This window comes from Labrus mixtus, chromosome 17, assembly GCF_963584025.1.
Source record: "Labrus mixtus chromosome 17, fLabMix1.1, whole genome shotgun sequence".
Lineage (NCBI taxonomy): Eukaryota > Metazoa > Chordata > Actinopteri > Labriformes > Labridae > Labrus > Labrus mixtus.
In genome coordinates this window covers 21,564,703-21,579,843 of record NC_083628.1, presented here as the reverse complement: position 1 = coordinate 21,579,843, position 15,141 = coordinate 21,564,703, and the positions used below count along the sequence as shown (strand labels likewise).

General features: G+C 42.1%; 1 protein-coding gene across 1 annotated transcript in view; it reads left to right on the top strand.

Moving 5' to 3' along the window:
* Positions 1-12: 12 nt before the first annotated feature.
* LOC132992058 (ephrin-A5b-like) overlaps positions 13-15,141 on the top strand; it is an 82,377-nt gene continuing 67,248 nt past the window's right edge. Inside the window, exon 1 of the mRNA XM_061061159.1 lies at positions 13-908. Coding sequence (XP_060917142.1) covers positions 784-908 — 125 coding nt within the window. The 5' untranslated portion in view covers positions 13-783. The remainder of the gene's footprint in view (positions 909-15,141) is intronic.

Sequence of the window (15,141 nt, the reverse complement as noted above, 5' to 3'; positions counted from 1 at the left end):
GGGGGATTGGAGGAGGAGGGGGGTTGGTCCGGGAGAGCATGGCCGCAGGAGCCACAGCGCTGATGACTTGGTTTGGTTCCTGCACGTTGATAACAGAGCTCTTCAGGGGATTTTTAACCCGGAGATCGTGTGCGTTTACGCGCGGAGGAGACGTTTGATTCACTGCGTGTGTTGTTGTTGCTCGGCGGGGCAGAGGTGCTCGGGCGAGCTGCGGGGAACAAACCCGGAGCTGAAAGCTGCTGGTTTTTGAGTCTTCTTTTCGGTGATTCACAGCCAACTGAGCGAGAGATCCAGCGCCGGAGGAAAGCGACGGCACAAGGGACTGCGTCTCCACAGAGGTTTACCCTTTTGCATCGTGGAACATTTACTCTCTTTTTCAACTGCGTCGCTGCGCTGCTTTCTCTCTGGGAAATTCAACCGAGTTGGAGAAACTGTTCGCCGCGCGGAGTTGAGCCGAATGCAGAGAGTTGCTGAATCAAGCTGAAATCATCTGGATTTTAAATTGCTTGTTTTACTTTGCCGAGAACTGCTGGTTTGAATTAAAGTGGGGAAGAGTTTGGTGCAAAGTCATTGACCTGACTGTCAGACTGATCCTAACCCGCTCTGTTTAGAGGACATCTTTCGCGTTTTCCCCCTTTCAACGCAGAGTAGGGGGACTACGTCTGTGCGGGAATAAAACGCGTAAAAGCTGCAAGACTTCATCCCAAAATATATTCATCTTTAACCCTGACACTGAGGAAAGGACTGTAATCGATTTGGCTTCATCGGAGTTCCACAGCAAACATGCCGCAGGTGGAAATGATCCTCTTCCTCCTCCTCATCATTGGGATGTGTGTGTTCGGCCAGGACCCGGCTTCCAAGGTGGTGTCCGACCGCTACGCCGTCTACTGGAACCGGACCAACCCCAAGTAAGTAGCCCGACCCCGCTGCTTGGCCGCCCGGCCGCTGCTCCGCTCTCCTGCAGGGACACACCGGCATAGAGGGGCTCCTTCAGCCTGGACGTTAGTACCCGGGTGTAGCTGAACTGGTTCACAGTTGTTAAACTGCTCAGTGACTGCTTGTAGACTACACTTGGTGCACTCTGAGCTCAATATGAAGCAACAAATGTGCACAAATACACTATAATAACCTCTCTTTAAATATTTATAGATTGAAAACTAGCTTGTTATTTGATCAATGTTTCACTGTGTGAAACGAAATGCAACATTTGCTCCATTATAAGCTCTTCTTCGGCGCACTTCATTCTGGTAATAAAATTGTTATTCAGGTTCCCACTTCATTACTAACATATTTGTTGTCTTCGTTGATGGATTGTTGTGGTGATTTCAGTCGAATAATTCTCCATCCTATCTGAATCATCGTTTAATAACCTGTGCAGCATAAATCACTGCTGACAGAGGAACAACGTGCCATCTTTTTCACACATCCTGATCCGCTATTACGCACCATTACGCGCTATTACGCATTAATGTTCGGTGTTTGCTCCGCGCTCAGGTCGAAAATGAAATACAAGAGGAGAGTGAGAGGCGCTGGGAGAAATGTGTTCAGGCTGAGCTGCTGCATTTGAATACTGCTGAGTCGCTTCCAGTCTGCTGCTGTCGATTAGAAATGACAGGAATGATTTTGTGCCAAATGGTAACCCTCGCTTTGAGGCTGAGCAGATATGTTTGTCAAATTTTGGGTTGATGTGGTTGACTTGATAGTCTCTTCGCGGAGGCAGCGCGTTGCTGATAAAGTGCAGATATTGTATTTTCTTAAGAGTGGGTGAGTTATAACTTTGCAGTAATGCAAACGTTGCAAGTTTGAATAAAAAGTCTTCACATATATTAGCAAAAATTCGAGCACTAAAGTGACTTTTCTTTCCTCAACCCCCTCCTGTGAGTGTCATTTCATCTCCTATGCTGACTCAGTGCCTTACTCTGGGCACTTGAGCTCATATGAGTGTGTGTCACTTTGTTTTCGGATGGACAGGAAAAACTCTCCAGGCTAAAGTTTTAGCAGGAGTGCAGATAAAAAGGAAATTGACATCAACGTGTTCTCTGAAGAGAAAAAAGAAACTGGTTTGTTGGGCATCAGAGGAGTTGAACTGACAGGATGTTAATGATACAAATGCAAATGTTGTGGTGTTGAGATCAAAGGCTGTTGGAGTTCCTGCCCAGCGAGCAGACAGATATCTGCGTCTGATAACAGCCTTCTGTCCCGCTCACAGGCTGCAGGTTGTGTGTGTTTTTTTTTTCTTCTGTTGGCCTTCAAACTGTTCCCACTTCCCAAGTCTGGTGTCTTGGTTGCCATGCTCCCCAGTCCCCTCCACCCCACTCCACTTCTTCTGCCCCCCCCTCCCGGCCCACGCTGGGGCAGACAATGCAGGGGTACACAGGGGTATTTCAGCTGCGGCCAAGTCCCAGCGTGATGCCCGGTCTTGTGAGAGATACACACATGCTGAGGTCACACACTCGGTAGTAACCAGGCGAGTTTCGGGGTTAAGCAGCGCGGAGGGGACCGTTGTCAGGGTCAAAACCGGGGCAGCACCGCCAGCCATGGGGCCCCGGTGACGGCCCCGGCGAAGGCACCCCGCCTGGGCTTTGTCTCTGCAGAATGGAGGCTAAATAAATGAGTAACTCTAAATGAGTGTCTCCTTTTCTCATTCATGACTTTAATCTAAACCTGACCCCGGCTGTAGAATGTAAGAGAGGGCCGTGTTAAAGCCTGGGGGCCCCATGACCCTCAGCAGAACCTAACAGTATTCCATACAATCTTTCGGGCCCCGGATCCCTGCTGTTTAATGTAACCATACTCAGTATTGGAGCCCTGGGAACCTGCTGTGGTACAGTCCCCACTTCCAGATGAGCCCTCCCCCCTCCCCCTCCCTTCTGCCTTCTCTGCTACATATTTGACCAAAGTGGGAGAAACGGCATCCGGAACAGCAGTCCATACTCAGCCATTCATGAAATCCCCTACAGGAGCTCTGGAATTGGAAAGGGAAGTGAGTCGTGAAAAATGGAAATGCGATGACATTTTCATGTTTCTGTATTGTTTCAAATGGGGCCGAAAGAAAGAAACCTTCTTGTAATTCAGACTAACAATACGTCCATGTTTGCCATGCTTTCATCTCTGAGAATCACCTCTCCTGCGCTGATGCTTGTTGCTGATTCGACTCACACGAGCAGCACTGTGAGCAGCGCTGGAGGAGGGATTTACAGCCCTCAGGATGGTTCAGTTTCGCCTGGAGTTTGAAAAGCCTCCACAGTGACAGCGAGTAGCTTTACTCACTCGTATAAGCTACTTAATGAAATTAAATGAAACTCCAGAATCAGGGAGTCTTGTTAGAAAGAAACTGCTGAGATACATTTCATGTCCTTACTCTAAAGGGGTTTTTTTTTCTTTGGTGCAAGATCCGAAATAGAAGCTGAAAGGCTTCAGATAATTATGTCTGTAGAGGCTGGAGCAAAATCTTCTGCCTTGTTCTCATCGGAGTCGGTCCATGATTGTGGAGGTGTTCTCTGCAGAGGCAGGTTTTTAGAAAGTCTGGAAGAGCTCCTCGTTTGGATAGAAAACTAAAAAAACATGGGAATTTAACAACATGTGTGAAGATTATAATGCCAAACTTTTTTGAGACTGTTGTTAGTTTCTGGTTGTTGTTTTTTAAGGATAAATTAAGGGTAATGTGACATGCTCGTTCTACTTTTTCTTTGATTATTCTGGCAAAAAAATCATCTCAGAGGTTCTAAATGCTAAATTCGTGGTTCCTCTTTATTGCAAAACATACTTTTTAAAAGCCGTATAAGTTGTTTCTAATAGAGTTATAACTGATCAAATATTGTTTATTGATCCTTGTAGTTCATAAAGAAGCCATTAGCCGTCCAGGTTTACAATGACACAGACTAGAGATGGGACAGATCTCATCTCATATCGGTTGACGTAATTTACGTATCGGATATCGGACTGACGGCACCGATCAAGAAAGATCATTGGGCATTTTAAACATTCTCAGCTTGTATATTCTCACTTTAGAGTTATTCCAACTGAACTGCAAGTGCCCCGTCTCCATGACGACGTTTAGACTAGATGGATAGGTGGATCTGTAATGTAGACCCCTTCTGCTTATACCTAAAGACAGACTTCACAAATATGGAGACTAAAACCTTTATATGAACTAATTGAGTTCAAAACATAAAAAGATGAAGGATTACGTGGAATAAACTTTTATTATTAAAGAGCCTATTATGATGTTATTTCACACCCAAAGTGAAAAAATAAATAAATAGGAAAATTCATTGTGCAGCAGATATGAACTGTGTTGGAGATACAGATTCAAGCTGTTACACTGTTGCTATGGTTACATTTAAAGGACATTATTAACACCATAAGTAGACTGTCATGTTGTAACTTTAAGGTTGCAGCTTTACTTCAGTAACTATTAAAAAACGACCTCTGACCTTTTACGATGACATTTTGTGGAATTATTTACGGGGAAAGAATTATTCAGCCCTCCAAATATTCTCAAGTTGTTACTTTAAGCGTCATTGTAACCAGTAAGAATAATAGTTTAGACTTTATTGGACTGTGAAAAGTTGTTCCAAACACTTTTTAAATGATTTTCAGTCTTTGAAGATAAGATGTTCTACATGCATTAATTCAAAGTGTGTGTTGTATGAAGCATTAATAACTGGTTTATTCTTCATTATTAAACATTAGTTAAAGCTCATAAATCCTTTATGAAGAGTAACACATCAGAATATGGTTACTGCCCTAAAGTTGCTCATGAATGGATTTCACTGCGGACACAAAGATGTTTTATAGATCATTAAACGTCTTTAATAACGTGTGATTAACCCCTCAATGCAGCTATTAGTTCTAACTTTAAAAACGTATAAACAAATAATGCTTTATTAGATTCAGAGTCTGCAGACATTTGTCCTTTTAGTGTTTCCTTCTACGCATGTATTGATGATTCATACAGCAGTCAGTTCCAGCGAATAAATCCAGTCTTACGTTTGTTTTATTGGAAAGTGGCACTCGGACAGAAACATCAGCTCATGAGCAGAAAGCAGAGCTCAGAACATAAAACCTGAAGCGTTTGGTTTGTGGAAAAAAAAAAAAAAAAGGCTCGTGTAAGAAAAATGAGCCACAGATGTTCCTTGTCAGCTTCGCCGTCTGTGTCGGTAACCGAATGATGGAATAAAGCGTACGAGTGGGGTACTTACTGCTGCTCTGACAAGGAGCTATTAGTGAATTCCCTGCTCACCAGCTCTTTAGCTGCTTCATTAAAACCCACCCGGGTCCATATGGTCTGCAGGCAGGCGCTGCCGTGGCCTAAGGTGTTTATTTGTTGCTGATAGGTGGGATCAGCGGAGAATCAGGGCCGGGTTCCGTCCCTAATCTCACCGAGCTGTTTGTGTCTCGGACGCCATGGAAACTGATACCCCTCGTCATCAAAGAAGCTCATTGGGTGGGACTAACGACCTGACAGCTGGGGAGAGAAGGATTCCAGCATTCAGGGAGAGCTCGGTCACCCCGGGGGTTTCCTTTAATCCCTGATAATGCCCCTCCAAAGCTTTCCCCAGCAGATGCAACATATTTCTCCAGAAGACAATCAAAGAATCTTTTCATTGGCCTCATTTCATGTTTGACAGAAGTGTGGTTGTTGACTTTGACAGACCTCTTTGATGATCCAAATGTTCCCTTTTTCATTTCAGTGTCTGCACACATGCGATTGTTTTCTGTTGGAATAAAACCCCAGAAATCGGAGTAAGCTCCTCGACTTGACACTTAGAGTGCACGCATTCCTCCTCACAGGAGAGTGACCTCCACTGTTTTGCTTTTTCCTTACACTGCTCTCTTTTTAATCTCCACTTAAAGAAACAATACTCTATTTTTCACTCGGTGGTGAGCTGATGTTGTGATAGTTCCCCAGTGGTATTGTGAGTTGCCCCGTTTGCATTGTTCCCAGTGTTTACCCTCGCTTTCCCCTCTCAGCCTTTTCCCGGCTCCCTGCCGCTCGGTTCCGCTTGGATTAAAAAAAACGGACACAAAAAGGCAACCACGTCCAAATATTGACTGGGTCTCAGGACCGCAGCCCCTTCTCCCCAGCGCCGGCACAGAGCGCCTGAAAGGCCGCTATTGTTTCTCTCGTACTCAGCGGCCCATAGCCGGGTCTTAGCTGTGCAGAGAGAAGGAGTAAGGGGGAGGAGGAGGGGGAGGCAGAGGGAGACTTGGTTGTGGAGAGTGTGCATATGTTATCTGAGGTGGAGCAGGGGGATTATAATAGGCGGGACGGCACAGTTGCAGGCGTGATAGAAACTTCCGCAGGAGAGGCCAGAGGCTACGACAGGAGAACAGTGTCCAGGCCGAGGAGACCTGGGGTGGGGTCAGGAGTGGTGTTTCCACCCCTGAGGAAGTGTCAATCTGAAAAGACATCAAAGAGAGCTGAGTGAATGTGATTTCCTGCAGGGAGGGTTCAGAAACTATCAATAAAGTGAGGATGAGAGGCTTCTTATCCGAGGTTTACCTTTCATTTTATTACAAAGTGCAGGAGCATTAAGCCTCCTTACAGCACTCCGGACTCTCCGAGCATGAAATGAAAGAGCAGCACTTCACAGATAGGATATCTGCCTTATTCACTTCCTCATATCATGTTCAGTGTGTGCTTTAATCACCTGTACCTTCCACAATGTTCTTAATCAGACTCAACCTTCAGGTCACTTCACTGTGAGTTTCATATAAGAAGATTTCTGTGGAGGGGGGGGGGGGGACAGTCGTCCTGCGGAGACGCCCGTCATTCCTCGTGCTCTCTACGACCCCTGCCTGCAGAGAGAGGCGGCCCCCGCCCTCCTTTACGCTCTCTGACTAATAAGTCGAGGCCCTCGGGCTGCCTGCTTCTGATTGACAGGAAGTAGTGACGAGGGGTTACTAATAAGTGTGGCAGGTTTATTGGTTTATGCCGAGATTCCTTGAATTCTGACGCAGCAGATGCACAGGTGACACCAGATATTTTTCATTTTGTCCTTTAAAAAAAACACCTTTTTTTATTTCAATACTAAAAGTTATCAATTTAAAAATGCCCAATTGTCTTGTGTTAGGCCCTGAATTATACTTTTCTAAAATAAATGCAAAAAAGTAAGCCAGTGATGCTCGATTACTAAAGTCAGATTTCAATAAAAATCAACGTTAAGAATTCTCTTGAAGTTGTTTTAGAATAGGGAATCAAAATATGTTAAATCAGAAGTTCAAATACCCAATACTATCACCAAGTTTTCACTACTAAACTCGCTTTTTCCAAGACATTTATAGAAGTGAGGCTCACTACTTGAAAGAAGATTATGCAGATTCACTGCTCTACAATCAAGAAAAATGACACTTGAATCTCGAGATGTTGTTTAAAAAATGTCTTTACAAGCGTCCAATAGAATTCCACGTCTGACAAGGAGTCAAAAAAAAGTAGAAAGGGTTTCCAAAGATTATCCTTTTGTCTTAAATTCCTCAATTTCTAATACAAAAAAACTTTCCTGACCTGATTTTCAGTATCATGGAAGATGAATAAAGAAATGTTTGAAATTGAATCAATAAAAAAACTTCCACTTGAATCTAGAAAAATTCGACTCATGTAAAAAAGCTGACCAGGAACCATGATCTCACCCCGTCACTTCAACTATTAACAGGTTCCAAGGGACTCCTGGGGCTGATTTTTCTTTTGTTCATGCAAACAAAAATAATCGTAAAACCTTTTTCGAGCTGTTTGCGAGTTTGACCCAGTTTTTTTAACATGTGAAGACTTCAGCTTCAAAAGTTGTTCATAATTGAGTGTTGTTATCCTTAAAGAAGACAGAATAAGGTCAAACAATGCTAGAATCATATTTTGATCTGGAAAACCTCAAGAAAATTTGTCTCCAATGGGAATCTTTCAGCCAGATTTTTTTGCCCTTTTGATCGACCCATATAAAATAAGCTTCAGTAAAATCAGTCTTTCAGCACAGTCTGAAAATTTAAACTAGATTTTTCTAGAATTCAGCGTCCGTGACTTAAAAATCCCACAATATGGTCAACGGTTTGACTAGAACCCTGTCTTCATCTGGAGATCCTGAAGAGCGTCCAACAGGAGTGGGATTATTTCTACAAGTTTAAAAATAATTACAATAAAAAAAAACATTTTCAAGATTTTTTCTGGAACCCAGTGTCTTCTTAATGTAAAAAATATTCTTCAAAATAAGTTTCAAAAATAATTTCTTTTTTGGTTTTATGATGTTTCCAATAACAGAACTTTGACTTGTCAGAGATTTCTCTGAAGTCTAACGGTGTTTTCACACAATCATAAAACACCTGCTGAGATGCATGTGTGAATGCAAAAGGATGAATTTTGGCTTCACCCAGAGTTTCTCTTGCAAATTCTAAAGTAAAATTCCTGCATCAAGTTGGGGTCAGCAGAAGTTATGGAAATTCACTGGGGGGGGGGGGGGGGGGGGGGGGGGGGGGGGGGGTATGGTGACTCGTCACCAGGGCCTTCAGGATGCATGGAGTGAAGCAGCCAGTTTGTTCTTAACCAATCATTGTAGATTCTTTGTATCCATTTAATGACATGGAGCAGTGATATAGAAGATATGATAAAGACACATAACCTGTCATCACCGGACTTCATCACCCGCCGTTTCTGCGTCTTCCTGTGTATGTCATGCCCTTCCTCCGGATGCCACCATGCCTTTCGGTCTGACAGGGAAAGTCTCCGGCTGTAAGGTGCAGCAAGTGTGAAAAAGGCAAGTCGTGAAGATTTCAGGAGGCAGGCTGTCCAGAAAATGTCCAGAAAATTTCAGGCGTGCATGTGTGAAAAAAGCTGAAGACGTCAGAGTAGGGTCAGCTGTTGAACCCGACTCCTTCTTGATCTCAGAACAACCCAGAGATGATTAAAAAAAGTCTGAAAAGCCGATGCAACGGAAGAAGAAAATGTGACTTTTGAGTCTAGAAAATTCACTGAACACACAAAGACGTGTTGGTAGAAACAGGGGAAACAATGTTTTTACACATTTAAGACAGTAAAATGTTTATGACTACAGAAAAACGTCTCGGGGTATCCAGATCAGATAGTGTACTGCTTTGGCATCCCCTGTTTGAAATGTGCGACAGTCAATGGATTAGCGGGGGAACTCTTCAGGCCTAATCTCACAGTCTCACTCCGCTGCACAGAGGTTCACTTTTCTGCCGTTTTAATCTTAACTGGGCTTTTTGTGTGTGTGTGTGTGTGACTATGTGTGCTGTTTAAATGTGAGTGGTGAAATGGCATCCCCTGTGTCTTTGTAGGCACCGGTGAGGGTATTAGCAAAGAGGCTCTAAGGGGCTTAAGAGGTCAGCCCTCCCTTTGTGTGGAGACACAAAACACTTCCTGTGGGACCCTTCACCCCTCTCTGTTCTTCCCTCAGAAAGCCAGGGCCTGCCTGACCATTCACATTAATCAGCCTTAGCTCCTAATGACTGCAGCAAAGCTCCTAAAAAAAGTGCCACAAAAAGGACCTAAAGAGCGGCTAAGCTGCTAACAGAGCGGGAGAGGCTGCTGCTGTTTGTAGGCCATTAGAGTATCAAAGATAGTAAAGTGGGTACATGTTTGGCCCTCGAAGGTCTACTCAACACTCCCCAAAAAACCAGTAATGAAACGTGAGTTCAAGTTTGTTGAGACTTTTAAACAAGAGTCCAAGAAAAGAGAGAAAGTGAGTCTGAGAAGTCTGCAGCTTGAAACTGTTCTTGAATTGTTGCGTGTCCTTGTACACTGTAAAAAAAAAAAAAAAAAGAATATCCTACTTGCAAAGAAATGTTGTTTTATTCTTGAACCCAAAAGTCTTTTTTTTTCAACCTGTTTCCAATTCAAACCGACTGTTTTCCAAGATTTCTTTCTACAATACCCCGCCATTGTTCTTCACTCCGGTGGAACTATTGGTCTTATTGTGTGTGTTTTTTTCTCTTGATAAAATTCAGAATGGAAAACAGAATCTGCTTTGTGGCTCTGTTACGTGCACAAACAAGAAATTCGACTTTCTTGCTCTCAGTGTAAATACACAAAAGTAGACTTTTATGGAACTGAAACGTCGTGAAAAATGAAAAAAAGTTTAATTTTGAGTCTGAAAGACGTTGAAATGTTTTATTTGATTGACATTTTTTGTACTATTTCTAGGACTTGTGAAACTTTTCTTGAGTCCAGTGTAACTATCAGTCTTGTTCTGAGCTGTAAGCAGAAAATTCAGACACATAACGGACCCGATGGTTCAAGTGTTTCTTAAAAAAAAAAGAATTGTGACTGTTTGTCTTTGCCCTCGGTTCACATGCACAGAGATAGACACAAATGCAACATATAAGGAAAACAAATAGTTTGTTTCAATCTCTCTCCACTTCCTTATTTAGTTCATAAAGAGTCACAGGGAACAAAATAACTTGATAATGTGTTTTTTGCAAAGAAGTTACATTTATAAAGAACAAGTGGTTTCCACTGATGCAGCTTTTTATTGAAATAATTTCCCATCACTGCTCATTTATTTTTTTCTGTACTCGTCAAAATAAAAGAGGACTATTTGACAAAAGGGAGAATAATTGCAGGATGCAGGATGAGTTGATTCAATGAGAGAGAGAGCGGGATCAGCAGTGTTTAATCCTCCTCGTCTCTGATGTTATTCCGCCTTATTGTGGAGTTTAAGTTCTGATTCAGTGGGTTTGTCTGGATAGCTGTGATGTCAGTGTTTTTGCTGTCTCTGCTGGTTTGAGACAAACGGAGGTAGGAACAATATTGGCGCACCGGTAGATGGATATCATATGTGATCAGAGCTGAAATGTAAATTGGCTTGAAATATATTCTTGATAAAAAGCAAATCTGATCATTTTGACAGCGAGGGGCCGAACACAGTGAATGTTTCTGGAAGTGTATTTGGGTCAGTGCGGCTTTTTGGAGGGAGGCCTGAAACATGAAGTATGCGCACCTCCTCGTCACACCGTCGTTTCCTGATTCTTAACGGCTGCTGACTTTTCACTTTTTGTGTTTCTTGGAAAAAATTAGGCAAAACTGACGTGTGAGCGCTTTTCTTTCCTCCCCCGTTTCCAGTCCAGGTTTGTGAATCATGTGTGATGAAGCTCTGTGAGCAGCACGTACGCACGGGGGCCACAGAGACCAACCAAAAACACCTCTGATGAGGAAAAATCTGCTTTGGTCAGCAGATCTGAACAAGTTGTGATTGCTTTTGTTTCTCCGGTTCAAATGTCTCGTTTAATCACTTTGGTTTTATCTGATGATGGTTTGAAGCTGTTATTTCTGTTACCACAACAGAGGAGAAGTTTGAGCCTGTTGTCGCTGTGTGCAGACCCCCCGTGGAGATGAAAATATCAAAGTCACAAATGTAATTTACTTGTGTGTGAAGAACAGTTGTTGTTACATGAACTTGGTGTGACTTTGCGGGACCTTTGGTGTGGCTCTCCGGCCCGTTGAGACTCAAAGTGTTTCCTCCTGTTGGATTTCAGCACACTCGGGGGCTTTGGGACCCATGAAATATTCAAAAAGACGTTTGTGATCTCACGATAGAGCTTGGTCGAACCTTCACACGCAAAGCTGGAGAAATCCAGGTCAGGACCGCCATGACTCCGATAGAGGGGTCCACGTTGTGTCGTCTGGTCTTTTTTTTTTCTCTTCACTGAATTCTTTCCTGGCCTGTGTTTTCTGTGCTGATGAACGAGCGAGATTAAATTGTTTTGGGGAGTATTTTATCATCTCATAAACTTCACTTTCTCGGTCATTAATTGAATTCTCAGACTGCACAGATGTGTGCAGACTTTCCGCAGACGTGGCTGACTTCTTCTTCTTCTTCTTCCTCCTCCTCCTCCTCCTCTTCTTCCTGTTCTCTGTGCCGTGTGGCGGAGCGCGGAGGCTCAGGCAGCCATTTTCCAAATTCGACTCCATTTTGAATCGAGGAATAAAAAGTAGGTTACGAATCCTGGGATGTCACTTGAGTGTCTTCTGATCTTTTCAGACCTGACACTCAGATCCTGTGAAAATGTCTCTTTTCTTAAGACGACGTGTATTCCTGTGTGGGGAGTCTCTGCTCTCAGGTGCTGAACTCTCAAGGTCCGATTTTCCCAAAACATCAAGAAATTCTTTTAATGGAGTCAGAGATATTTATCACATTGACTGTCTTAATTATTGTGCCCTTACCTGATTACCTTTTCTCTAGATTCAAATACATATATCTGTTTTTTTTAAAATACTTTGCGTTGATTCATTTTTTTAATTCTTTCAGCGGCATTTTAACGTGGATTAAGAACATTTTGTTTAATTTAATTTAACCTTTATTTTTTTTGTTTTATCCCTTAAATTTCATGATTTTGAGAAATATTAAAGGATAAAACTAATTCTGCAGAAACATTGACTTTTTTTAAACAAAAAGAGTCATTTGGACAAGTCGTCCTCTCCGTCAAACCAGTAAAATATTGACTTTTTGAATACATGAACTCAAATCAGACCCGATGTAGACGAGATGTTCTTAAAGTATTTCATGAAACTGTGATAAAAATCAGAACACTATAAATCACAGTCTGATATTTAAATTTGTCACAGATTCTTGAAATGACCATGAAAACATCCACATTTTAAAATAAGGTTTTTTACATTTTGTGTCTTTGTTTTACTGCAGCTTAAAAAGCAGCTCTGTTGTTTTTGTCTAATTAATCTTGAAGTTTTGTCTGATTGTTGAGAAAAGGGAAGCATACTCGTTTTTGCAGTGCAAGAAAAACACAATTCTCTCTGAAGAAAAAATCATCACCTAAGCAAACTTAGAAAGTAGTTTAATAGTTTGATGGAAATTTTGCACGACACAATCATTTATTTTGGATAAGACAAAGTCAAATGTGAGGCTGTTGAAAATAATGTTTTCTGACGTCTGGCAGCCTGATTGACCTACTAACACAAAGATGGCGGCACAAGCTTTTTTGGTGGTGCGCTGGTCGCTGTGTGTCATCTCTGCCGCCTGCCCGTGCGAGCAGCTACCTTGGCGCTCATATCAGCGGTCGCAGCAGCACGATGGGAACACGCAGGCAGACGCTGCGAGCGCTCGCGCTGATGATCCCCTTTTATGTCTTGGCTCCATCGGGGCCCAGAGTTATTCTAGTGCATAATTGATGGAGGAGTTAGAATAGCAGAAGTAATGCGATGAGAGGGTGCAGCCAAGCGGAGCGAGGGATCGCGTGCGTGGGGCTGCAAACATTGCAGGGGACGGGAGGAGGGCATCTGGCGTAACAGGTCCCAGCGCTGAGTCGACACAGAATATGCCGCCGCCGCAGCCAATCGCAGGGCTCCTTTTCCCGCCCAATCAGATTGCTCCACTTTAGCAGAGTACTACGCTTTCATGAATTGAGACTCTTGGTTATCAGAGCTTCAAAGAGCTTCTCTCGCCTTCCTTTCCTTCTTATTTCAGGTTTTAAAGTTGATTCTGGTGTAAAAAAAAATGAGATGATTACACTTCAGGAATGTTGTAAATCACGTCTTTGTCTCGTTCTTTCTTTGTCCTTTCCTGTGGAGGATCCCGAGGCCGACTCAGCGGTATCAGCAGTGACAGGGGAGGATATCACACCTAGGCAAGCACCTACAAAGAGAAACTAATGGCCCAACAAGCCTGTTATTGTCTGTTTCACAAAGGAGACAAGGTCACAGGGAACCTGTCCCGTCCTGCTTCAAAGACACTGACCAAGTCTGAGGGACAAACAAAGCACAGGAGGAGAGACGGCTGTCAGACACCTACCCTCGCCAAAAGTTTCACCCTGAATCAAAGCTTTTTTTATAAGGCAAAAAAAAACAACAGAAAACAACAAATTAATGTGAAATAAACTCTCCACATGTGAAAGATTTAGATTGAGATCAAGATGATGAGTGAAAAGTGAAATACAGAGAAATCTCAGACGAACAAAAACCATATTAGCCAGTACATGATGTAAAGATTCAAATATAATGCACTAGACAAATGACATTTTCTAGACATTTTCAGGAATATCTCTAAAGAAAAGAATATTTAAAAACACTTAACGTAACTTTAAAACACTTTAAATTAGTTGATTAACTTCGTTCTAAAACTTAAATATACTCAAAACATGTAGAAAGTATTCTAACTGCGGGAAGATTGTAGTAATTATTGTCATTAAAATTAAATTTAAAACAGGTTTTATTTAAAGGAGGTTATTATTGTTTTCTTTCTATATAAAATGATTTTAAGTAAATTACTTTTTTACAAAAGAAAATGCGTCAAACTTTTTAAGTTGGCTGGAAAATTAAATTGTACTTCTTCATGAGCTCATTATTTTCACTATTTATTAGTAAATGGTTTAGAAGTAAAAGCTGTTGAAGATAGTTTGATTCTTTTTCACATTTATCTCTCCACCTTCAACCCAAAGTGCCCAGACCAGACGACTCCAGCTCCGAGTGTTTGCTGTGTATCAATTAGTTTCATATTCGGGGCCTTAATATGCAAAATGTGCATCAGAGTCTGCTAATGGAAATGTATTGTCATTTGTGGAAGTGTTCTTTTAATTACCCAGCAGCCGGCGTATTGCAGACAGCGAGTTGTGCAGCAGTTTTGTGCGAGGCGGAGCAGACAGTAGCGGCTGTCTGAAACACAGACCTGTCCAGCACAGCACTTAGAGGCCACTGGACCGGGACTGGGCCTATTAACATCATAAAATGCGCCTCATAAAGATGTTTTATTTGTTTCCTGAGTGTGCCGGCTGCTTAGGTTTCCATCAGAAGTCTTTATGGCTCGCTGCTCATATTTCTGTCTCTGCATGGAGGTGACTATTAACTTTTAGTGGACTTTTGTAAGTAGCGAAAACTCGGTCACCAAAAGTTCACTAATCACTTTTTTTTACTCCTCGTAAGTGTGTTTGATTCTTTCACCTGCAGCGTAAGACTTTGGAGTAAAGTGGGATATGATATGTGTAAAAATTAATACATGTTTGTACATTAAAGGTGTTTAAGCACAACAATAATTCAATAACAAAATTAATTAATATACTTTAGAATCAAACTTTGTTAGCATCAACATTTATTTATTCTAGTATCATTGATAAAACATAATTATTAAACATTTGAATTCAAAGTAATTTATAATATTTTAAAAATCTTTTCTCAACGCAAAA